General features: G+C 40.6%; 1 protein-coding gene across 2 annotated transcripts; it reads left to right on the forward strand.

The window, feature by feature from the left end:
• Positions 1 to 1,357: 1,357 nt before the first annotated feature.
• On the forward strand, positions 1,358 to 22,623 carry mrps31 (mitochondrial ribosomal protein S31). 2 transcript variants are annotated; one of them, XM_067985891.1, is made up of 7 exons: positions 1,358 to 1,539; positions 5,130 to 5,441; positions 6,547 to 6,705; positions 17,615 to 17,761; positions 19,539 to 19,615; positions 21,760 to 21,903; positions 22,044 to 22,623. In XM_067985891.1, the coding sequence occupies exons 1-7, from the start codon at positions 1,427 to 1,429 to the stop codon at positions 22,274 to 22,276; spliced, it is 1,185 nt and encodes a 394-aa protein (XP_067841992.1). In that variant the 5' UTR covers positions 1,358 to 1,426; the 3' UTR covers positions 22,277 to 22,623. The 2 variants fall into 2 exon arrangements, with proteins under 2 accessions (XP_067841992.1, XP_067841993.1); XM_067985892.1 differs by having other exon boundaries at positions 1,538 to 1,618.
• Positions 22,624 to 23,610: the final 987 nt, after the last annotated feature.

Below are 23,610 nucleotides of genomic sequence, written 5' to 3' on the forward strand. Positions count from 1 at the left end.
CTCGTGTTGGTTCGCTCACCACCTGCCGCAGTCCCAGTCTGGCAGCTGTGTCCTTCAGGACTTGGCCAGCTCAGTCAGTAGTGGTGCTACCGAGCCACTCTTGGTGATGGACATTGAAGTCCGCCACCCAGAATACATTTTGTGCCCTTGCTACCCTCAGTGCTTCCTCCAAGTGGTGCTCAACATGGAGGAGGACTGATTCTTCAGCTGAGGGAGGGCGGTAGGTGGTAATCAGCAGGAGGTTTCCTTGCCCATGTTTGATCTGGTGCCATGAGATTTCATGGGGTACAGAGTCAATGTTGAGGAATCCCAGGGCCACTCCCTCCTAACTGTATACCATTGTACCACCACCTCTGGTGGGTCTGTCCTGCCAGTGGGACAGGACATACCCAGGAATGGTGATGGAAGAGTCTGGGACGTTGGCTGAAAGGTATGATTCTGTGAGTATGGCTATGTCAGGCTGTGGCTTGACTAGTCTGTGGGACAGCTCTCCCAATTTTGGCACAAGACCCCAGATGTTATTCTTTTGTAATGTTATTCTTACTGTGACTTTTTGTAGTGAGATTGTACAATTGCTAGGCCATTTCAGATGGCGATTAAGAATCAACCACATTGCTGTGGGTCTGGTGTCACATATAGGCCAGGCCGGGTAAGGACGGCAGGTTTCCTTCCCTAAAAGACATTGGTGAACCAGGTTGGTTTTTACGACAATCCGGTAGTTTCATGGCCACCATTACTGATAGTTTTTTTTAATTTAGTGAATTGAATTTAAATTCCCCAGCTGCTGTGGCGGGATTTGAACTCATGACTCCAGCTTATTAGTCCGCGCCTCTGGATTATTCGTGCAGTAACATAAACACTATGCTACCGTACCATTCATGTGAGCTTCCTGCATTTACAGCAGTAATGCGCTGATATAGATTTATGCCCAAAATATAGGTATAGCAGGATCTACTTAAGATATTTCAACATCTCCCCATCCTCAACACAACTACTCTAACAAATACTCACTGCTTTCTACCCTTTGGGCAATCTTTATCCATTCCTGGGTCTTACCCTGAATGCCCACTGCTTTAAGCTTAAATTTTGGCCCATCGTCAAAAGCTTTTTTGAAAGTCAAGGCATATCAAACCATGGAGAATTCCACAGTCCTTTTGGGCTATCACTTCCTCAAAAAAGTTAAGGAACTTAATGAAGCAGGACCTTTCCTTTCACAATCATGCCGTTTACTAGTCTAGTGCTGAAATTCATCTTGGAGGGCCAGGTGAATCTTAAGATCAAAACATGTCACTTGAACCCGGCACCACCGCTGGGAGCAGTTGTTGTCTGGAGGGAAGCGATTTCAGTGTTGCACAGGTGAAAGGTCGCGGTGTAGCAAAGCGCGCTCCGGGTTCGTGTCCCCCGGCATTCAATTCATTTCTCCGAGATGCAGAGGGCGGTGGTGTCGGTGCTGAAACGTGGGGTAACCGGGACCAGTGTCCAGGGCCCAGGCCGCCCGGGAAGGGCGGCGGCGGCTGCTGTACGGCGACAGGGTTGCGGGTGAGGCGGAAACAGGAATGAGAGGCTCGGGGGAAGGGGGAGAGGCCCAGCATTTTTATTATTGGATACCTGTTAAATGGTGAACTGATTTTTGAAAGCTGTTGTTGCACACAGGTGTTTACTCATCCACTACTGTTCCCTTACTAATACACTAATGTTCCCTTAACTAACCAGCCAAAACTTTCAGGGATAAATATTTGAATACCTTTCTTGCCCCCCCCCCTCCTTTATAACCTGGATCACAACAGTCCAGATCTTTTGGTAGATATATATCTTTATATATCTTAATATATCTTTAATATATAAGATTTTGACATTCTTGATTTAATTCCCAGGACCCTGTTCAGGGACCTGCAGTGTTGACAGTACGTTGAATTATCTGCTGGTGAGGGGGGTGTTTAATGAAATAATAGTTATTGGAGAATCTCTACAAAATCCTTGTTAAAATAGCAACAATCTATAATCTAGGGTGCGCAGCTTTGTTTATTGTAATAAAATGGTGTGTTCGGTTTAGAAATCAATGTTTTACAGTTTAAAAAAAAACAACGTGGCAGAGTAAAAAAAGAGTAAAACACAACATAACTATGCCCTGATTTCACCCCATTTGTCCCAAAACTTTGTATAACGAGCAAAGCTTCTCCACGAAATGGAATTAATTATGATCAGTTTAGATTTTTCATTTTAATAATTTTAACTTTGAAAATGATTTCAGAGGAGGCTTGTTTTGATGGATTGTTCCAATTTCATGTGAAAAGATTTGTATTGCAATGGTGCATCAAAGCATTATAAAAATAATGGGGTACTTTGAAGTACAGTCAACTGTTAGGAAGGCAATTTTCCACATGCAAGATCCCACAGATAACTTGAGATGAATGACCAGTTAATCTGTTTTTGGTGGTACTGTTTGAGGGAGAAATGTTAGTCAAAACAATCTAAGAACTTTCAGAGGACCTGTGGAACAAAACTCCAAGAGGCAATAAGTTGATTTGTGGCAGCATCTGACCAAGTATGGCACCAAAAAGTCCTAACAAAACTGAGGTCAATGAGGGAAAACCCTTCAGTGGTTGCATTCATACCTGACACGAAGAAAGAAGGTTGTGGTGTCAGAGGCCAATCATCGCAGTCCCAGAACGTCACTGCAGGAGTTCCTCAGAAAAATGTCCTTGGCCCAATCTTCTTCAGCTGCTTCATCAATGATCTTTCTCTGTCATAAGATCAAGAGTGCGACTGTTCCCTGATGATTCCACAGTGTTTAACTCTACTCACAACTACTCCGATAATGAAGCAGCCCATGCCAGGCTGCAGCAGGACCTGGATAATATCCAGGCTTGGGCTGACAAGTGGCAGGTGACGTTTGATTCACATAAGTCCCAGATAATGACCAACTCGAACAAGACAAAGTCCAGCCATCTCTCCATCATCGCCGAGTCTCCTAGCATCAACATCTTGGGGGGAGGGTCACTATTGACCAGAAACGTGATAGGACCAGCCAAATCAACACCGTGGCTGCAAGTGGAGGGTAGAGACTATGAATTATGCAACATGTGCCTCACCCTCTGACCCCCTTAAAGCTTATTCACCATCTACAAGGCTAAAAGCAAGAGTGTGATCGAATATTCACAACTTGCCTGGATGGATGCAGTCGCATCAACACTCGTGAAAATTGACCCCATCCAAGACAGAGCAGTTCGTTTGATCGGTACGCCTGCCACTAGACTCAATATTCACCCCCTCCATCACCAGTGCAGTGTGACTAGTATTTATGATCTACATGATGCACTGCAGAAACTTGCCAAGTTTACTTCAATAGCATCACCTCATCTGCGACTTCTACCACTGATCAGGATAAGAGCAGCAATATTAGGAACACCACTTGCAAGTTCCTCTCCAAGTCGCACACCATACTGTCTTGAACGTGTATTGCCATTTGCTCATCGTTGCTGGTCACCTACCTGCTGATTCCATCTCCCTCCCTGGCCATTGTCTGAGGCTGAACCAGACTGTTCTTAACCTCGGCGACCCTGAGCTGAGCTTCCGACCCCGTATCCGCTCCATCACCAAGACTGCCTAGTTCCACTGCCTCAGCCCATCTGCTACTGAAACCCTCATCCATGCTTTTGTTACCTCCAGACTTGACTATTCCAATACTATCTTGGCTGGCTTCCCATCTTCCACCCTCTGTAAACTTCAGCTCATCCAAAACTCTGCTGCCTGAATCCTAACTCGCACCAAGTCCTGTTCACCCATCGCCTCTGTGCTCACTAACCTACATTGGCTCCCAGTCTAGCAACGCATCGATTTTAAAATTCTCATCCTTGTTTTCAAATCCCTGTATGGCCTCACCCCTCCTTTCTCTGTAAACTCCTCCAGCCTGACAACCCTCCAGGATCTCTGCACTCCTCCAATTCTTGCCTCTTGCGAATCCCCGATTTCCCTCGCCCCTCCATTGGCAGCCGTGCCTTCACCTGTCTAGGCCTAAAGCACTGGAATTCCCTCCCTAAATCTCTCTGCCTCTACCTCTCTGTGCTCCTTTTAAGATGCTCCTTAAAGCCTACCCCTTTGACCAAGCTTTTGGTCTCCTGTTTTAATATCTCCTTACATGGCTCGGTGTCAAATTTTTTTTGATAACGTTCCTGTGAAATTCCTTGAGACGTTCTACTATGTTTAAGTTGTTGTCAGTATCCTGGAATTCTCTATCTAACACCATTGTAGGAGCATTATCACTGCAAGGACAGCAGCAGTTCAGGAAGGCCCACCACTGCCATCTCACAGAAACTAGGGGTGGGTAATAAATACAGCCTTGCCAATGTCATCCACGTCTCGAGAACAAATAAAAATTGACAAGTTTAAAAGGAAGCTAGATTAATATCTGTTGGAAAGGGGGATTTAAGGGTTAAAGTGACATTAATATCACTGCTTGATTTTTTTCTAAACAGGGTTTGGGAGAAACTTAGTTTTACTTAAAACACAGATTAACAAGTGGAAGAGTTCATGATAGAATAAACACATATGGCCTCTAAATTGAGGGGGCTTGATGGGCTGAATGGCCTTTTCTTGAGTAGTGCCATGTGATACAGGAAGATCCACTTGAACCGCCAAATGGAAAACTCAAACAAATGTCTCACCTGAAAGATCGCACTTTCAGCAACGTAGCACACTCTGTGTTGTACTGGAGTATCAATCTGGATTATTGTGTTTTGAACCAACAACTTCCCGTTGCTAACGACTAAACTAACACATCTGATAATACATTCTCACAATGTCAGCATTCTTTTGGAAATAAATTTGTGTGCTTTTCCCAGCATTATAACATTTTCCATTGTTATTTAAAGGGACATTAGTCTGTCTCAGAAAAATTGAACTTGGCTACTCAGCTTTTACTGCACTTTTTTTTAACATCCAAAGATGTTATTGTTTACAATTAGCAGAGCTCTGTTTCAAAAGTAATACAATGTAGTTTTTTAAAAAGCCTGTTTGTTTTGTGGTGGGGTGGGATGGAGGGAGGAAAAAAAATAAAAGTGGGGGGAAAAAAAGGAAAGAAATGTCCTTCATATTAATGACAATGGTGATGGTTGCACTGTGTCTTTTAGTTTGTGCAAACTGACTGGAACTGGCCAAAGGCATATCTCCACCGGTTCTGCTGTACTGAACGATGATGATGAATCGAAGCATTCTGCCACCCCGCCACAGCAGAAAGATGCAGAAAAAAAGGAAGCTGCTTCACCAGGGAAGCATGACTTGTTGAGCCTAATTGCTGATATGAAAGTAGAAGTCAACACAAAGAAAAAGTTCCAGGCTTTGAGAAAGCAGAGCCCAAAGGATCAAACAAAGGTTCAGCCAGAAAGCATAGAAAGTGCAACCAGCATGTTTCAGAAGGCTACCGAAGAAATCAGAAGTCAAAGGTAAAGTATGATTGATATTGGAAACTTAAGACAATGAATTCAGAAGTGTTATATAAAGGATGCTGCCTGGGTCTTATTTACACAATAACTAACAAATGTTAGTGGTTGAAATTTTAAAAGCTTTGTTCAAAGTGAATATATTTATGTTTACCTTGTGAAGGAGTACTGTAGTTGTGAGGTGAACAGGTTGAGATCAGACGTGGAGATTTCTGAAGCCACAGTATTATTTTGAACTATCTTAAACATTTCAATATGTATAACTATATTTAGGTGTTGGGATGGTTATGAATTGCAGTTTCATTGATCAAAATTTGGAGGAGAGTAACAGCAGCAAAATAAAATTTGCTCACCTGCTTCAGCTCCCAAATGTAGTCTTGTGGGAAATGTGCCACACTGGTGTTGCATTGCAGTGAAAGCTGCAGTCATTGTTCTACGGGCACTGGCCCATGGTACCTCACCCGAGTGTAAGCCTAGACAAAGTATTGGCAGGCTAGTAGCAGTTGAGGATATTGCAGCCGAGCCCAATCCTGTGCCTCTTTTAATAAACCCGTTCGGAGACATTGGGTTGCCCCAGTGTCATCAACCCAAATAAACTAACAAAAGTGCCCCCTTCTTAGAGGGGCACAACTAATAAATACCCAAATCATACAAAAGAAAACTGAAGGGCAGAAGCGTACCAGCAGACACCGCATGCCCCTTCTCCAGGGCCACCCGGGTGCGGACGAAACTGCGGAAGAGAGGCAGGCAGGCAGCCAGAGCGACCACCCCCACGGGCCACACCCAATCCTGTGCTCACTTGACGTCCGTGCATGCACTTTCCACAAAGGTGACTGGATAACTATCAGGAGGCAGGAACCTGGCTGACTCTTCTCTCCCTAGTTGGGATGCTGAGGCCAATTGTAACACTCCAGCTGCTGACCCGATTGAGGTCAGTATGGACCAGGGATAAAATATTTCAAGGCAGGAGGTGTGTACTAAAGAAGAAACATTTAAAGCTTTTGAAAGTTTATTCAGGCATATTGCTGCTGTAGTTTTTTGTGCCCCCAAAACCTAATAGTTACTAATCCAGCTTTTGTTTGGAATGTTTCTTTTTCATTTTTGTTAGCAAGGAGACATTAAATCCGGACCTTGTTGTAGCAGCTTCAGCAGTTGCATCTTCTATGCCCTCTAATAAGAGACAAGTTGAGTCAGAACTGCTTAAACAGCTTAGAAAGCATGAATTGGAAACTGAAGCCCAGAAAAACGGAGGTGCCAGCAACATTGGGTAAGTTAGGCGTCAGTGACATAATATTAAGCAATTGTGCCTAGCCATACAACTTGTAAATGGTCTGTGTAGTTTTTGCTTATTTAATTTAAACTGTTGTTTTATTAACCACCCCCCCCCCCCAACTTTGGATCACCACACAGTATCACAGTATTCCCTGCAGAGAAGTTGAACAAATGACCTGCTTACAGGTTTCTCTGAATGCAATCTTGAATTAGCTGCAAGGTAGTGTGAATGTGGCCTTCGTGACTTCCCATTTATATAAAAACAAACCCTTCCTTCCCTGTAGACCAGAAATTGGCCTGGTGGGAACTAGGCAGAGGCCCGAGTTCAACCTCTCTATGGTATAGACTGCTGGTACAGCAGCGTGTATTTCACTGCTCTGTATAAAGGTTTAATTTATACAGTTTCATTTGGCTTTCTAAAGATCAGGGGCTCAATTTTGAAATGGTGGTGGGTTGGTAGCGGGGGGGGAAGGTGCATGTGGCAAACCCGAATAAATAAAACTTACCGTTTCCAACGTGATTGCATCGTAATTGATGGTGATTAATGTGCTCTCCGGGTTTCGCGCCTGGCAGCCAGCCTGATTGACAGGAGCTGCGACGGGGGGGGCGGGGGGAAAGAGAGTGCAAGACATCATCCACGCTGGAACGGAAGATCGGGGGGAAGAGGGGGAGATCGGGGTAGCGAAGAGGGGGACATCGGGGGGGGGTGGGGTGGTGAAGAGGGGGACATCGGAGAGGGAAACATTGGACATCAGAGCAGGGTGGAAAGGTAGGTTGATTTTGTGTTTTAACTTCGTGCAATAGTTTTTTATTTTGTTTCTTTTTGCCTGATCCGGCCCTTCATGCCTGGTTTCACCAGGCGTGAATCAGAAGCCGTGGGAAAGCCACCCAGGTAAGTTAAAAATCGTTCTAACTACCTAATATGTCACAAGTAAAGTGCCTTAAGTACCTCAATGAGGCACATTTGGCACTTTAACTATCATCCCGCCAGCTTTAATTGCCGACAGGACTTCCGGATTCAGGACGCCTGCGCGCACACAGGTGTGTCCGTGGGGAACTCAGAAGTCGGCGGGTTGGAGCCGGCTTCCGATGCCGAACGGATTTCCCTGATTTTCGGAGCCCCCGCCCCCAACGCACCTGCAATTTCCTGGGAAAATTGAGCCCCAAGTGTTGAATAAAATTTGTGATTGGCTTTTGAAATGATGATTTGTGAAAATAGTTTAAAAATTAAGTAGTAACTCATGAAATGGCTATACATTTTTGTTTAATTTGCAGCCATTTGTGCAGGTCACAAGTTGATTACTGGCAATGTACAAATTTTAATGGGGTGTTTCCTCTTCTTGCAATGTACCTTTCTGTCTGAAAGAAATTAAAATTAATATATTAACTTTTTTTTAAGAAAGACCCAGAATATCTATTTAGCTACAATAATTCCAAGTTTTATCCTATTTTCCTGCTGGATTCAAGCATTTTGTCAATAATAGGAGGATGAAAATCAATTTTTTTAGCAAAGAAGATAAAAATTTGGACTAAAATTTTTATGAAGACCATAAATAAAATAAGATTAAAATTCTAAATAAAGAGGCAAGATTAAAACCAAAATTATTCCTAGGAATAAACAAAATCACTGGTTAGTAGTTCCCAACTTCTGTAATGTGTTGGAAATTTAAACAAAGACAAGCTTAGTTATTCTTGTGTCTTTGTAAGTTGTGTCAGAAGTGAAACCACTATGAAAAGAATAGAACAAAAACATGGAAAGTAAAGACAGAATATTTGACTCAAACATTTTCAAGGAGTAGAATGCAGATTGCATTGACTATGAATAAAGTTTGGGAACAAAAGAGCAGTCTAAATTTCTCCTGAAGAATATAATTAAATCAGGAATAAAATTAGAAATAGAGAGACAAGATCAAAGATAGATGAATTGACGGCACAAATAGAAACAAATGGGTATGATCTTGTGGCCATTACAGAGACGTGGTTGCAAGGTGACCAAGGTTGGGAGCTAAATATTCAGGGTTATTTAACATTTCTGAAGGATAGGAGAAAAAGTAAAGGTGGTGGGGTAGCTCTGTTAATAAAGGCTGAAATTGGTATAATAGTGAGAAATGATCTTGGCTCAGAAGATCAAAATGTCGAATCAATTTGGGTGGAGGTAAGAAATAGCAAGGGAAAGAAATCACTGGTGGGAGTAGTATGTAGGCTCCCTAACAGTAGCTGCACTGTAGGGCAAAATATTAATCAGGAAATAAGGGGGGCTTGTAAAAAAAGGCAATGCAATAATCATGGGCGATTTTAACTTTCACATAGATTGGACAAATCAAATTGGCAAAAATAGGCCTGAGGAGAAATTCATAGAGTGTATTAGGGACTGTTTCTTAGACCAATAAGTCGGGGAACCAACCAGGGAACAGGCCATTTTGGATCTGGTAATGGGTAACAAAACAGGTTTAATTAATGATCTCAAAGTAAAGGATCCCTTGGGAAGCAGTGATCATAACATGATAGAATTTCACATCCAGTTTGAGAGCGAGGATCTTGGGTCTGAAACTACTGTATTAAACTTAAATAAGGGCAATTATAAAGGAATGAGGGCGGAATTGGCTAAAGTGGACTGAGTAAACAGATTAGATGGTATGATGGTGGATAAGCAATGGCAAACATTTAAAAATATATTTTATTACTCACAACAAAAATATATCCATGTTAGGAGGAAAGACTCTAAGGAAGTAAAGGATGATATCAGGTTAAAAGAGAAAGCATACAACATGGCAAAGATTACTGGTAAGCCCGAAGATTGGGAAAACTTTAAAAACCAGCAAAGGATGACTAAAAGAATAATAAAGAGGGAGAAAATAAATTATGAGAGTAAACTAGCAAGAAATATAAAAACTGACAGTAAATGTTTACTTTAGCTACCCTCTTCCTTTTTATATACTTGTAGAAATTCTACAAGTATATAAAAAGGAAGAGGGTAGCTAAAGTAAACATTGGTCCCTTAGAGGATGAGACTGGGGAAATAATAATGGAAAACAAGGAAATGGCAGAGGAATTGAACAGATATTTTGTATCTGTCTTCAAAGTAGAAGACATTAATAATAGTAGAAAATTAAGGGGCAAAGGGGAGGGAGGAACTAAAAACAATCACTATCACTAGAGAAAAAGTACTAGGTAAACTAATGGGTCTAAAGGCTGACAAGTCCCCTGGACATGATGGCTTGTATCCGAGGGTCTTAAAGGAAGTGGCTACAGAGATAGTGGATGCATTGGTTGTAATCTTCCAGAATTCACTAGATTCTGGAAAGGTCCCAACGGATTGGAAAACGCAAACGTAACACCCCCATTCAAGAAGGGAGTGAGACAGAAAGTAAGTAATTATAGACCAGTTAGCCTAACATCTGTCATTGGGAAAATGCTAGAATCCATTATTAAGGAAGTAGTAGCAGGACATTTGGAGACTCATAATACAATCAAGGAGAGTCAACATGGTTTTATGAAGGGGAAATCGTGTCTGACAAATTTATTAGAGTTCTTTGAGGAAGTAATGGGCAGGATGGATAAAGGGGAACCAATGGATGCAGTCTATTTGGATTTCCAAAAGGCATTCGATAAGGTGCCACATAAAAGATTACTGCACAAGATAAGAGCTCATGGTGTTGGAGTTAAATACTGGCATGGATAGAGGATTGGCTTACTAACAGAAAACAAAGAGTCGGGATAAAAGGGTCATTTTCAAAATGGCAATCTGTAACTAGTGGGGTGCCGCAGTGTTGGGGCCTCAACTATTTACAATATATATCAATGACTTGGATGAAGGAACAGAGTGTCTTGTGGCCAAATTTGCTGATGATACAAAGATAGGTGGAAAAGCAAGTTGCGATGAGGACACAAAGTGTCTGCAAAGGGATATTGACAGGTTAAGTGAATGGGCAAAAATTTGGCAGATGGAATATAAAATGGGAAAATGTGAAGTCATCCACTTTGGGAGGGAAAATAAAAAAGCAAAATATTATTTGAATGGAGAAATACTACAAAATGCTGCGGTACAGAGGGATCTGGGTATCCTCGTACATGAAACACAAAAAGTCAACATACAGGTAATCCGGAAGGCAAATGGAATATTATTTCAAGGGGGATGGAGTATAAAAACAGGGAAGTCATGCTACAATTGTACAGGGTGCTGGTGAGACCACACCTGGAGTACTGTGTACAGTTCAGGAAGGACGTACTTGCATTGGAGGCAGTTCAGAGAAGGTTCACTAGGTTGATTCCGGGTACGGAAGGGTTGTCTTATGAGGAAAGATTGAACAGGTTGGGTCTATACTCATTGGAGTTTAGAAGAATGAGAGGAGATCTTATTGAAACAAATAAAATTCTGAGGGGACTCGATAGAGTAGATGCTGAGAGGATGTTACCCCTCATGGGGGAATCTAAAACTAGGGGGCATAGTCTCAGAATAAGGGGTCGCCCATTTAAGATGGAAATGAGGAGGAATTTCTTCTCCCAGAGGGATGTGACTCTTTGGAATTCTTTACCCCAAAAAGCTGTGGCGGCGAGTCATTGAATACATTCAAGGCTGAGTTGGACAAATTTTTGATCAGCAAGGGAGTCAAAGGATATGGGGAAAGTGGAGTTGAGGTAAAAATCAGATCAGCCATGATCTCATTGAATGGCGGAGCAGGCTTGAAGGGCTGAATGGCCTACTCCTGCTCCTATCTCTTATGGTCTTATGGTCTAAAACTGAAACTACTTCTAGGACTAAATTAACACTGCTAGCTTTCATACATTTTACTGTAAAATAGTTGCAGTTGGGACTGCAATATTTCTTTAAAAAAATTTATTCTTTTTAAGATATCTTGCAGCAGATTGGAACTTTCACAGGCTGTGCCTAGAGTGGTAGTTTGCAGGCTAGTAGCTACATGTTACCATAGTGAGTATGAGAAATTACTGCAATGGGAAAGTACAGATAGGCCAAGAAATAAAAAGAGTAAATGTTCTTGCACATCTTTTATTGGCCACGTAGAATAGTATCAGCACGAGCCTTGAAACATGGTCCCCACTTGCTTCCTTGGTCTAGGTTGATGTATGGTGTTGGGAGATCCAAGAAAGAGGTAAAAAAGATGGAATACTTTAAAAAGAGAGTCTGACTAGTTAACATGATGACACTGAGCATTGGAACATTAGTGGTAAGCGTTTGGGAGAACACAGGTTTGATTCCTCCATTCTGTCCAATCAGAGCAGCGGGGGGAACAGAAGCTGCGGTATGTCCCTAGAGGAGGATGGAAAATCAGATAGGCGTATCCTATCTGAGGCAACTTGTATCTCCTACTGACACCCAAGGGGACATTTACATGTTTGCAAGCAGGTTGCCTCTCCTCTCAGTAGTACAGGCTATGTCCAGACAGATTTAAGAGTTTGAGATAAATTTGGCATTTAATAAGAAAATGGAGAACATTCCGAAAAACAAAATGTTTAGGCTTGGTAAAGTTTCGTTACTTTTCACCATGAATAATGATTGCCCCAGAGGATATTTTAAAAATGAAAGTTTGAGTGATACTGATCTGTTGCCAGTAGATGTCCCTGTTTACGAAGTGCAAGAGGCATTTAGTAAAATGGTACAATATCCCTTGATATGAATTGTACCTAATAGCAGCTCTGACATTTTCAGACTTTTTTTTTGCAGTTTCTTTCCCTAAAGCCTGAATTATAATTGATTTGTCTTTTTTACCCTCAGTTATCATAAATACGAAAGATACAGGAATGCGGTGGGGCATTCTGTGAATAAACATTTTGTAGTCTGCCAAGAAAATGGGTGTCAGCACTAAAATGTGTGACTGTTTTTATATAAGTATTTTTTTAGCAATTTATTGATTGCCTCAACAAATTGCATTAAATATGATTTTATTTTAACGTTGCAAGCAGGTAATTGAGTAACAACCCCAAATTTATTGCAAAGTCAAGATCAGTGATAAACTCTGAAATGCCATTATAAAGAAATATTAAATAATATAACTTTATTAGATCAGATACAGTTATTCACTCATGCAAGCTTGAATTAAAGTTTGTGGAACATCTGACAAAAGATTTGTCAAGTTGTTTGTTTAAAGAGGGATAGAATTAAATGCTGATTACTCTAAGACCAGAGCAGCTGTGACGATTTAAAAAAAACTCAAACTAGCACAAAGCTACATAAAATAATTAGCTGCTTTTAATTTTATGCTGAATACAATCTCCAGTACATTACTGATGGTTTAGCTGAAGATCAGTTGTGAGTACCTCAATACATAATGCCATGACCTGATTCATTTGACCATCTGCCACCAATAGTATGCTCAAAAACAACAACTAGACAGCTAATCCTAGTCAGACCAGATTGTAGTGTCTTAAAATGATGTGACAGAGTAAATTAGTACATCCGACCCAAAAGACCTTTTAAAGAGCAGAGTTTTTTTTCCAGAAGTCAGTGCATCCAGAAGCTGCCTCTGGTGAGGTATTAATTCTAGCTGTCCGCTTCCTTAAAAAATATACATGCAGAGAGCAATTCTTTTATTTGCATATTATCTTGCACCAGATTATATGATGAAAAATAATGAATAAGACATGCATACACTTTCTAAAATGATAATTATAGTTCCATGTGGCATATATTAGTTTAGTAGAAATTTCCAGCAGTGATATGGTTCTTGTGGATGCTTGTGATGTCCTCGGTGTGATGTAGTTTATGGGCCAAATCAACTGTTTCCGTGTTGTAATCATAGAATCATAAAACTTCACAGCACAGAAGGTGGCCATTCGGTCCATCGTGCCTCTGCCAACTCTTTGAAAGCACTCTCCAATTTAATCCCACACCCCAGCCTTTTCCCAATAACCCTGCAGATTAGTCCTCTTCAAGTACATGTCTAATTGCCTTTTGAAAGTTCCTATGGAATCTGCTTCCACTACCCTTTCAGGTAGTGCGTTTCAGATCTTAACAACCCTCTGTGTGAAAAAAATTCTCATTTTCCCTCTAGCTCTTTTGCCAATTATTTTAAATCCATGACCTCTGGTTACTGACCCACTTGCCAGAGAAAAGTTTCTCCATATTTGCTCCAACAAAACCCCTTAACCTTCTATGCTCTAAGGAGAACAATCCCAGCTTCTCCAATCTGTTCACATAACTGAAGTCTCTCATCACTGGTATCATCCTGGTAAACCTCCTCTGGACCTTCTCCAAGGCCTTGACATCCTTCCTAAAGTTTGGTGCCCAGAAGTGTACACAATACTCCAGTTAAGGCCTAATCTGTGATTTGTAAAGGTTTAGCATGACTTCCTTGTTTTTGTAATCAATGTCCCTATTTACAGAGCCAAGTATCCCATACACTTTCCTGCCACCTTCAAAGATTTGTGAATATGCACCAAATCCCTCTGCTCTCGCACCCCCTCAAAAAAATACCATTTACATTATCCTGCCTCTCCATGTTGTTCCTCCCAAAGTATATCACTTCACACTTATCCACATTAAATTGCATCTGCCATGTGTCTGCCCATTTCACCAGTTTGTCTCTGTCCACTTGAAGTCTGCTACTATCCTCCTCACTATTTACTATGTTGCCAAGCTTCGTATCATCCACAAACTTCAAAATTGTACTCCCTATACCCAAGTCCAGGTCATTTATATACAACAAGAAAAACAATGATCCTAATACCGACTCCGGGGGACCCCACTGTATACTTCTCTCCAGTCAGAAAAACATCTGTTCACCACTAGTCTCTGCCTCCTCTGCCAATTACGTACCCAAGTTACCACTGTCCCTTTAGTCCTATGTGCTTCTATTTTCTGAATAAGTCTGTTATGTGATACTTTATCAAATGCCTTTTGAAAGTCCATATATACAACATCTACTGCACTACCTTCATCAACCCTCACTGATACTCCATCAGGTTAGTCAGACATGATTTGCCTTTAACAAATCAGTGCTGACTGTCCCTTGTTAACCCATTTTTCTCCAAGTGAGAATTAATTTTGTCCTTGACAGTGGTCTCTAGTAGTTTTCCCACCACTGACATTAGACTGATTGGCCTATAGTTACCAGGTTTATCCCTCTATGTATTTCTATGTAAAAGGGAAGGAAAGTTTAGTGAGAATAGTTTTTGTTCTGTAGAAGAAAATCTTACCCTCAGTTGAATTTGATTTTATTTTAAAAAGTGAGCCTTCCTTCTTGCTCAGCCACTCCAGTGACATCACCCAAGGACCGCGTACAGGAGAGGCTCAATAGGAAACATCAGCAGCGGTGGCATGGGACTTCAGACCGGCCTGCGAGCCAATGCAGAACTACCAAACCCTGGGAAGCAATTCTAATGGCTGGGGCTTCAGATTTCCCAGCCTGTAACATAGTTTTCTGGGTTCGGTAGCTCTTGGGCTGGTCCGAAGTTCAAACACTGCCGTTTACTATCAAACCACTCTGGCGCACTCTCTTCTTAGAAGTCACACTTTTTAAAGAAAACAGCCAATTTTAAAATGTAGGTGTATTTGAACAAAAAATATTCTCCTAGACTTTCTTCCCTCTTTGATCATAAAGCTCTTTGATCATAAAGAAGAAAGAAAGAACTTGCATTTATATGGCGCCTTTCACGACCTCAGGATGTCCCAAAGCCAATTAATTACTTTTGAAGTATGGTCTCTGTTCTAATGTAGGGAAATGCAGCAGCCAATTTGTGCACAGCAGGGCGCCATAAACAGTAATGAAATAAATGACAATTAAACTGTTTAAAGTGGTGTTGGTGGAGGGATTAAATGTTGCCCAGGATACTGGGAGAACTCCTCCGTTCTTCTTCGAATAGCGCCATGGGATCTTTTACATCCACCTGAGAGAGCAGATGGGGCCTCTGTTTAACATTTCATCCGAAAGATGGCACCCCTTGACAGTTTAATACTCACTCAGTTCTGCACTGTAGTGTCAGCTGAGAATATTTGATAAAGTCCTCGCGTGGGGCTTGAACCCACAACTTTCTGACTCAGGCAAAAGTGCTGCCAACTGAGCCACGGTTAACACCTAAATCAGCACTTTCCACTGTACTTCCTGTACAAGAACACTACACCACTGTTACTATTGAACAGATCATGGGGTTGGCCTTGGTAAATATAGAACTTTCAAAATAATTTTATTTTTAGAAACATCACTAAGCCTGTGTTTAAAAATAAATGTGGGAAAGCTTCCAATAGGATCCAGATAGCCCTGAAGAAGTAAAGCATCCGAATATTCAGAATATTTCAACGTCTTCAGAAAATGATTATTTTCAGTGACTGGCTAGTCATGTTATTTTCATGTAGAAATGATATTAACCTATGCTTGGGTTAACAATCTATGTGATGATCCAGCAGCAGAAAGAAATGAAGCTGCTGAACGGATGAATGTCCACTCACAATAAAGTGCTGTCGAACCTTTGACGTTTATGCTATTTTACAGTTTCAGATTACTACAAATTTTCTGGTTGAATGGATTGTAAAGAATAAGATAGTTTCAGTTAAGCTGCAACATCAAAACCTAGGAAGCACCTGGTAGCTTCTTAACATCAGTTCCTGGGAAGTAAACCCACTGCAGATGTTCGTGAGACCTAGTAGCTGTAATTTTTAAAAATAATTTGATACACACAAATTTTCTGCAACTCAGAACTGTAATAGTTACATTTACTGTTTATTGTCCAACACTTGTTAACCTGTTGTACATTAGAAGGGCACTATCTTTGTCCAGAATTTTTCATTTGTTTAGAAGCACAGAGCAGTTGCATATCAAAGCATGTCATTTTGCCACCTAATATCTCCTTATGTGCCTCGGTGTCAAATTTTGTTTGATTATGCCCCTGTGAAGTGCCTTGGGATGCTGTTGAAACCCTCATCTATGTCTTTGTTACCTCTAGACTTGACAATTCCAATGCTATCCTGGCCGGCCTCCCGTCTTCCCTCCTCCATAAACTTGAGCTCATCTAAAACTCTGCTGCCTGTATCCTGACGCGCACCAAGTCCCGTTGACCCATCACTCTGGTGCTTGCTGACCTATATTGGCTCCCGGTCCAGGAACGCCTCGATTTTAAAACTCTCATCCTTGTTTTCAAATTCCTCCATGGCCTTGCCCCTCCCACTCTCTGTAACCTCCTCCGGCCCTGCAAACCTCCGAGATCGCTGCGCTCCTCCAATTCTTGACTCTTGCACATCCCCAATTTTAATTGCTGTACCATTGGTGACCTTGCCTTCAGCTGCCTAGGCCCTAAGCTCTGGAATTCCCTCCCTAAACCTTTCCATCTCTCCACCTCTCTCTCCTCCTTTAAGACACTCCATAAAACCTACCTCTCCTGTCCTAATATCTCCTTATGTGGCTCGGTGTCAAATTTTGTTTGATAATCACAATTGTGAAGGACCTTGGGACATTTTACTACGTTAAAGGTGCTATATAAATGGAACTTGTTGTTGTATCGTCATGATTTTTAAAAAAAACAACTTGCCTCTTTCCCTAATTTTTTTTCCCAAGAAACTGTGTTGCATGCCAGATTAGTATAAAATCAGGTGTTTATTATCCTAAACTCCTAAGTAGCAAAGGTTCCTTTGGTGTTGTATGTATTTTAACAGTGACATTGAATTCTGGCATCCTGTTCGATTTGTTTGTTTTTCTGTTGTCCTTCAAATCTCGGAATTAAGTAAATTCTGGGGAAGTAGCAAATCAATTTCTTTGGGATCAGTAGAAAAGCTGCTTAACTCTTTTTGTTGACCTTAGTTGTTAATTGCTTGCAAGAATTGTATAATTTGCATATGTAATACACCAAGCACTCAATTTGCAGTCTGTAGGACTGGAAAAACAAATGGGGTGTCAGCTTATCTGGATTTGTTGAAACATTGTATAAAACTTGTGTTTGAATTATGTTGATTTCAGTAATATTATTGCAAACATGAAGATTGGGAGACGTCCTGGTGCACGGGCTGTGTCGAGGCCTGCTAATCAAATCCGCTTTGATGAAGATGGGCAAGGATATGTTCCTAACCAAGGTGTTGCTAGTGAATTTAATGCAATGAGGAAGAGGTAATGTGATTGATCTTTGTGAACTATGTAATTGAAAGCTTTGTAGGTAGTTGAGAGAAATGTTTTTGTTGATTTTAAAAAGTGAATCGTACTGCCTGTAGGTCTTAGTTTAAAGATAATGGTAAGTTATACGCTTACCTGCAGATCCTTGGTTTTACATAATTATCTGTAATAGCTTTTTTTTAATGACTTTTTTAAAAACAGGGCTTCTTCATTAAACCCTGCAAACATCTATTTTGGGTGGGTATATTGGGGTGATGATCTCACTGAGACCCCTTTCCTCTAGTCCAGAAATATCCAGAAAGCAGGCCACGGGAGAGTGTGTTTGGGAGGAGGAGAGTTGAAAATGGAGCACTTCATTCTATTTTTGGATCAAATTATCAAATGTACAGTAGTGTCCCTCATACAGCTGTACAAAAAACCATCAACTGCGTACAGTTGCATTCTTGTTCGGAGAAAGCTCTCCAGGAATGGGTGATACTGGATCAGCTCCCAAATCAGTCTGAAATGCTGCCCTATTGAAGTGAACATATATAGGAACAGGAGTAGGCCATGAAGCCCCTCGAGCCTGTTCTGCCTCTCAATTAGATCATGGCTGATCTGTACCTCAATTCCATTTACCCACCTTTGGTCCATTTCCCTTGATACACTTACCTAATAAAAATCTTTTGATCTCAGTCTTGAAAATTTCACTTGACCCCGCATCCCCTTTTGGGGGAAAAGAACTCCAGGGTTCCACAAAAATTGCTTCCTGATTTCATTCCTGAATGGCCTCGCTTCTCTGTATCTGCTCTATTGAATCCTTTTATCATTTCAAACACCTCAATTAGATCACCCCTCAACCTTCTAAACTCAAGGGAATACAAGCTAAGTTTATGCAACCTGTCCTCATAATTTAACCCTTTAATCCCTGGTATCATTTTTGTGAATCTGCGCTGTACCCCCTCCAAGGTCAATATTTCCTTCTTGAGGTGTAGTACCCAAAACTGAATGCAGTACTCCTGATGGGGTACAAACAAACCCATTCTGTATACAGCCTTGGCTGAGTGGTAGCACTTGCCTCTGAGCCGGAAGATCTTGGGTTCAAGTCCCACTCCAGAGACTTGAGCACATAATCCAAGCTGGCATTTCAGTGCAGTACTGAGGGAATACTCTACTGTCAGAAGAGCATTATTTCAAATGAGACGTCAAACCAAGTTCCCGTCTGCCCTCTCAATTGGATGTAAAAGATCCCATGACTGTTCAAAGGAGAGCAGGTGAGTTCTCCAGATGTCTTGGCCAACATTTATGCCTCAAACAACACCATTAAAACAGACCTTGCTGTGCACAAATTAGCTGCAGCTCCTACATTACAACAGTGACTACATTTCAAAACTACTTAATTGGTGGTGAAGCACATTGCGATATCCTGAGAATGTGAAAGGCATTATATAAAGGTAAGTTCTTTCTCCCTGTAATTTGTGTTGTTCAACAACTGGAAAGTGTAGGGGACCCAAAATGGTAAATCTCCAGAGGCAGCAAACTTAAGTGACACACTGTATATTATGCTTTTAAGACAGTGCTCTGGGAACTATTTTGAACAAAGTACTCCTCCTGCATTTTTCTTAAGCCATATAAATTGTGTATTATAGTGGTTTTTACAGAAGCTTTGCTGGAATCAATGGTGCTAGTGAGTGATTTATGTATGAAATAACTTTATTGCTCTTTCTTTCAAGCTTATGCAAGCTAGCCTACTAAGTATGAAAAAATTATAGCATTCTCTATTTTCTCTATTTAGGAAGGGGCTATTTACAGGGAAGAGGTTAAACATTTTTCCTGTGCACACAGGTGAATCAGAAATTGTACCAGAAACTGGTTAGTTGCACTTTTCTTGGATTATCTTTTATATTTATATTAGTAACTCTTGATCATTATTTTAAATGAAATCTTTGAGTTTAAAAGGTGAGATGTCATCAAGCTTACATTCCATTGTGCCTAATCAGGTTGCCACAATTGAATCTGTTGCAACTCATGTTCAGCTGTTTAATGAGAAAGTTTACTTAGCTGCCCTGGTGGAACTCTCAGGCAAATGCAGCTGCTCAACTTATCTATTATTTATGCATCAGCAAAAAGTCTTTCTGAATTGCTCTTCCTTACCCCATTTATAAGTTGCTCATCAATATGCTGTGGCTGCCTGTGTTCCAGATACACCCAATTTATATGGTGAGGCACAGAACATAGAAATTAATGAATGCTCAAGACTTTTGTTTATAACTTTGTTTCTGATCGTTGATCATCCCTGATGTGGGGAGGGGGGGAAAGCACTGTAAATGCAGCAGTATGAATATTGCATTGCTGGTCTGTATGGCCAGTGGAGAACTCAGCCCACCTGTGGCCAGACCGCAATTGCAACCATGGCGTTCAACACGAATGGCCTTTGAAGTTCACCATCTGCAATGCTGTCTATAAAATAAATAGGGCATGAGTGAAGTGACCCAGTATGTTTGCACAAATCACTGTTTCAATTCCTTATACCATAGTTAATATAGTTACTCAGAATTGAAAGATAGTTGGTAAAAGGTAGATTTGCCCTTCTTGGTGTCTGATGGTAATTGAGTGGTACTTCATTAGCGACAATGGAGATTTCTTCTAGCTACTGTTGGCAACCTTCAAATACAATGGATAAAAATGGTTGGTGTTCCTACTTATCATTGAGAAAATGTAAATCAGTGAATTTGCCCTTCTCAAGGCAATATCGTGCTATTTCCAATGATTCCATCCCCCTCCCAGGTCACTGTCTCAGATTGAACAAAACAGTTTGCAACCTTAGTGCCTTATTCAACCCTGAGCGGAGTGTCTGAACCCATATTTTCTCCATCACAAAGAGTGTCTACTTCCACCTCTATAATATTGCTTATCTCCGCCACAGCCTCAACTCATTTGCTGCTGGAACTATCATCCCTTTGTCACCTCCAGTCTTGATTATTCCAATGCTCTCCTAGCCGGCATCACATCCTCCTTACTTTGTAATCCAGTTCATCCAAAACTCCGCTGCCTGTGTGCTATCTCACATCAAGTCCCACTCGCCCATCTCTCTTATCTTTGCTGGCTTACATTGACTCCTAGTCCCCCAACACCTCCAATTTAAAATTCTGATGCACAAGAGGTCAGAGTTGGAGGAAAGCAGAGATCTTGGAGGGTTGTAGGGCTGGAAGAGGTTACAGAGATAGGGAGGGGCGAAGCCATGGAGGGATTTGAACACGAGGGATGAGAATTTTAAAATCGAGGCGTTGGTGGACCAGGAGCCAATGTTGATCAGCAAGCACAGGGGTGATGGGTGAATGGGACTTGGTGTGAATAAGAATATGGGCAACAGAGTTTTCAATTAACAAATTTATGGAGGGTGAAAGATGGGAGACTGGCCAGGAGAGCATAGCAATGGTCGAGCCTGGAGGTAACAAAAGCAATGATGATAGTTTCAGCAGCAGATGGGCTGAAGGTGGCCGATATTAGGGAATAGACTATATAGATAGTTTCATAATTAAGGGACTGATTAACTTTGATCTTCCCTCTATATATTTACTATTTGACTATTTTGTTTTTTTTGAAAGCTGCAGTATTTACTGATTGCAACCCTGGCTATCCAAATTATAGAAAAACATCATTAATACAGTTTTCCCTCTAACAGCCAATAAAACCAATTTTTATTAGCAGGAGAAACAAACAAACCATAAAGAAGGAATGTTGTGGTTTGTCTGTTTAGTTATTTGGGTTGGTACCACAGGAACAGAATTCTGTTACGCTCATCCCCAATTACCACCCCAGATTTCCCAACAAGTCAAATGCAATAACTTCACTGCTATTTGTTAAAATAATGTTGCACCTTCTAAAATGACTGCATAATAAATGCAAATTGTAAATGTAAAAATAAAGGTAAATGTTTTATTGCTAATTATTTCCAAGTTAGAGAGTGGTGTCTGTGTCTGTATAACAATTTGATGAAACTACATTTTTAATAGTGTCACTGCCTTCACTATGGGATACTGAGCTGGCCCATCAAATAGCAACTGCTACTGAACAATTGCCTCGAAATGGGTTTGAAGAGATGATCCAGTGGACAAAGGAAGGAAAACTCAGGCAGTTTCCTGTTAACAATGAGGCTGGTAAGTTTTTTTTAATAAAGCATTACGATGACCGTTATAGCTGACAAAGTGTTCACTTCTATGTTATTAATTTGAGTGGTAAATAATTTTTGTTTGTGTCAAATAACTAACTAGTTTTTAAATCCATGGTGATATTTCAGGACTAGAAGGAGAGGAGGGTGTGGAATTCCATGAACACATATTTTTGGAGAAGCATTTGAATAGATTCCCAGAGCAAGGACCAATACGCCATTTCATGGAGCTAGTCATCAATGGGTTATGTAAGAATCCATACTTAACAGTGCAACAAAAAATTGAACACATCGATTGGTTTCGCCAGTATTTCCACGAAAAAGACGACATTCTGAAGGAAAGTGAAGTGTATATTAACTGAAATGATTTCTTTAGATTCAAACTTAGTATTATATAAAACCACAAATTTGCACAGTGGGAATACTTTTACTTTTTATGGCACAATAAAAGTACAGGTATAAATTCTTGTATAACTCTGAATATGCCAAAAGCTGGTCACCATAACTTTGTCCTTTCCAGCTGAGTATTTCCAGCCATAAATGTGTATACAAATTAATGCCATAAAAAGTTCATATTGTAGGCCTGGGGTGAAAATAAAAGAAAGAACTTTGATTTATATAGCACGTTTCACGACCTCAGGACGTCCCAAAGCGCTTTACAGTGTTGTCACTGTTCTATGTAGGAAAATAAATACAAAAAAAAATCTAATTATGAATTTGCATTTGCTTTTATTTATCCGATTGACTTCAGTGAAGTATCAAAAACAACAGTCGCATTTTTATGTGATCCTAGCTATATCTATTTTAAAAACTATTAAATTAAAAAACACAGCAAATTGTCTGTTGTTAAATAGTTTACCAAAAATTGATCTTTTTTTCCACCTTTGAAAATTGAAAGCTATTGAAGCAAAGTGTTTTCCATGACGAACAGGGACGGAAAGAGTACTTTCGAGTGTAACCTTTAATTGTGAATGTTAAGAATTTTAAAAATAATCAATTTTTCCCCATTGTGACCTGCTTTGCACCATAGCCCTCCATTTGAGATGAGTCTGGATTATGGATTTCTCTCTGACCAATTAGCCAAATTAACTGATAGACTGATTTAAATAGAGCAACTGGATAATTTCTTTCCCCCATCTTGGGGGGTGGGGAGAATGGGACAGAGTGAAACCACCATGTGCAGCCCATTGCCTTGGGAAACATGGTTTGAAGCTAACTTTTTGCATTGATAATGTTGTGATAACCACTTGTTTTAGTTTCCTGGGGAAGCTATTTAGAACAAATAGTGAAGTACTACATTTGGTAGCAATAACTGGTGCACAATGAGTGAATTTGGACTTTTTTTACATAATTATGTTCATACAGAAGGACTGAAACAATGTTATGCATCTCCAGAGAGTTGTATTTTAGATTGATATGGAGCGATTGTGGAATCATAGTAGGTATTATGAAGATCACTATCTTATGCAACTACTGTATAAAGCTGTAATGATCCACTGCCTTGGCAGTAATTATTCAGTACCTCTTTCACTGTTCCAAAATAAGTAAATACTGTTCTTATTTCCTTCACCTTGTGAAAAGCCAGCACATGATGAAATATTATGGTGTGCCATTCCAGCAATAATATGTTAGAATTGTGTTCTCTATACTATTGGGGCATAATAATTAAAAGAAGAATTCAACCAGTTTTAAAACA

Source organism: Heptranchias perlo, chromosome 6, assembly GCF_035084215.1.
Source record: "Heptranchias perlo isolate sHepPer1 chromosome 6, sHepPer1.hap1, whole genome shotgun sequence".
Classification (NCBI taxonomy): domain Eukaryota; kingdom Metazoa; phylum Chordata; class Chondrichthyes; order Hexanchiformes; family Hexanchidae; genus Heptranchias; species Heptranchias perlo.

Excerpts from the sequence above, each read along its gene's own strand:
- mrps31 (XM_067985891.1), top strand. The coding sequence starts at position 1,427 with ATGCAGAGGGCGGTGGTGTCGGTGCTGAAACGTGGGGTAACCGGGACC. Across the intron at positions 1,540-5,129 it reads GTACGGCGACAGGGTTGCGG|TTTGTGCAAACTGACTGGAA; the intron begins GTGAGGCGGAAA and ends TGTGTCTTTTAG. Across the intron at positions 6,706-17,614 it reads GGAGGTGCCAGCAACATTGG|TAATATTATTGCAAACATGA; the intron begins GTAAGTTAGGCG and ends TGTTGATTTCAG.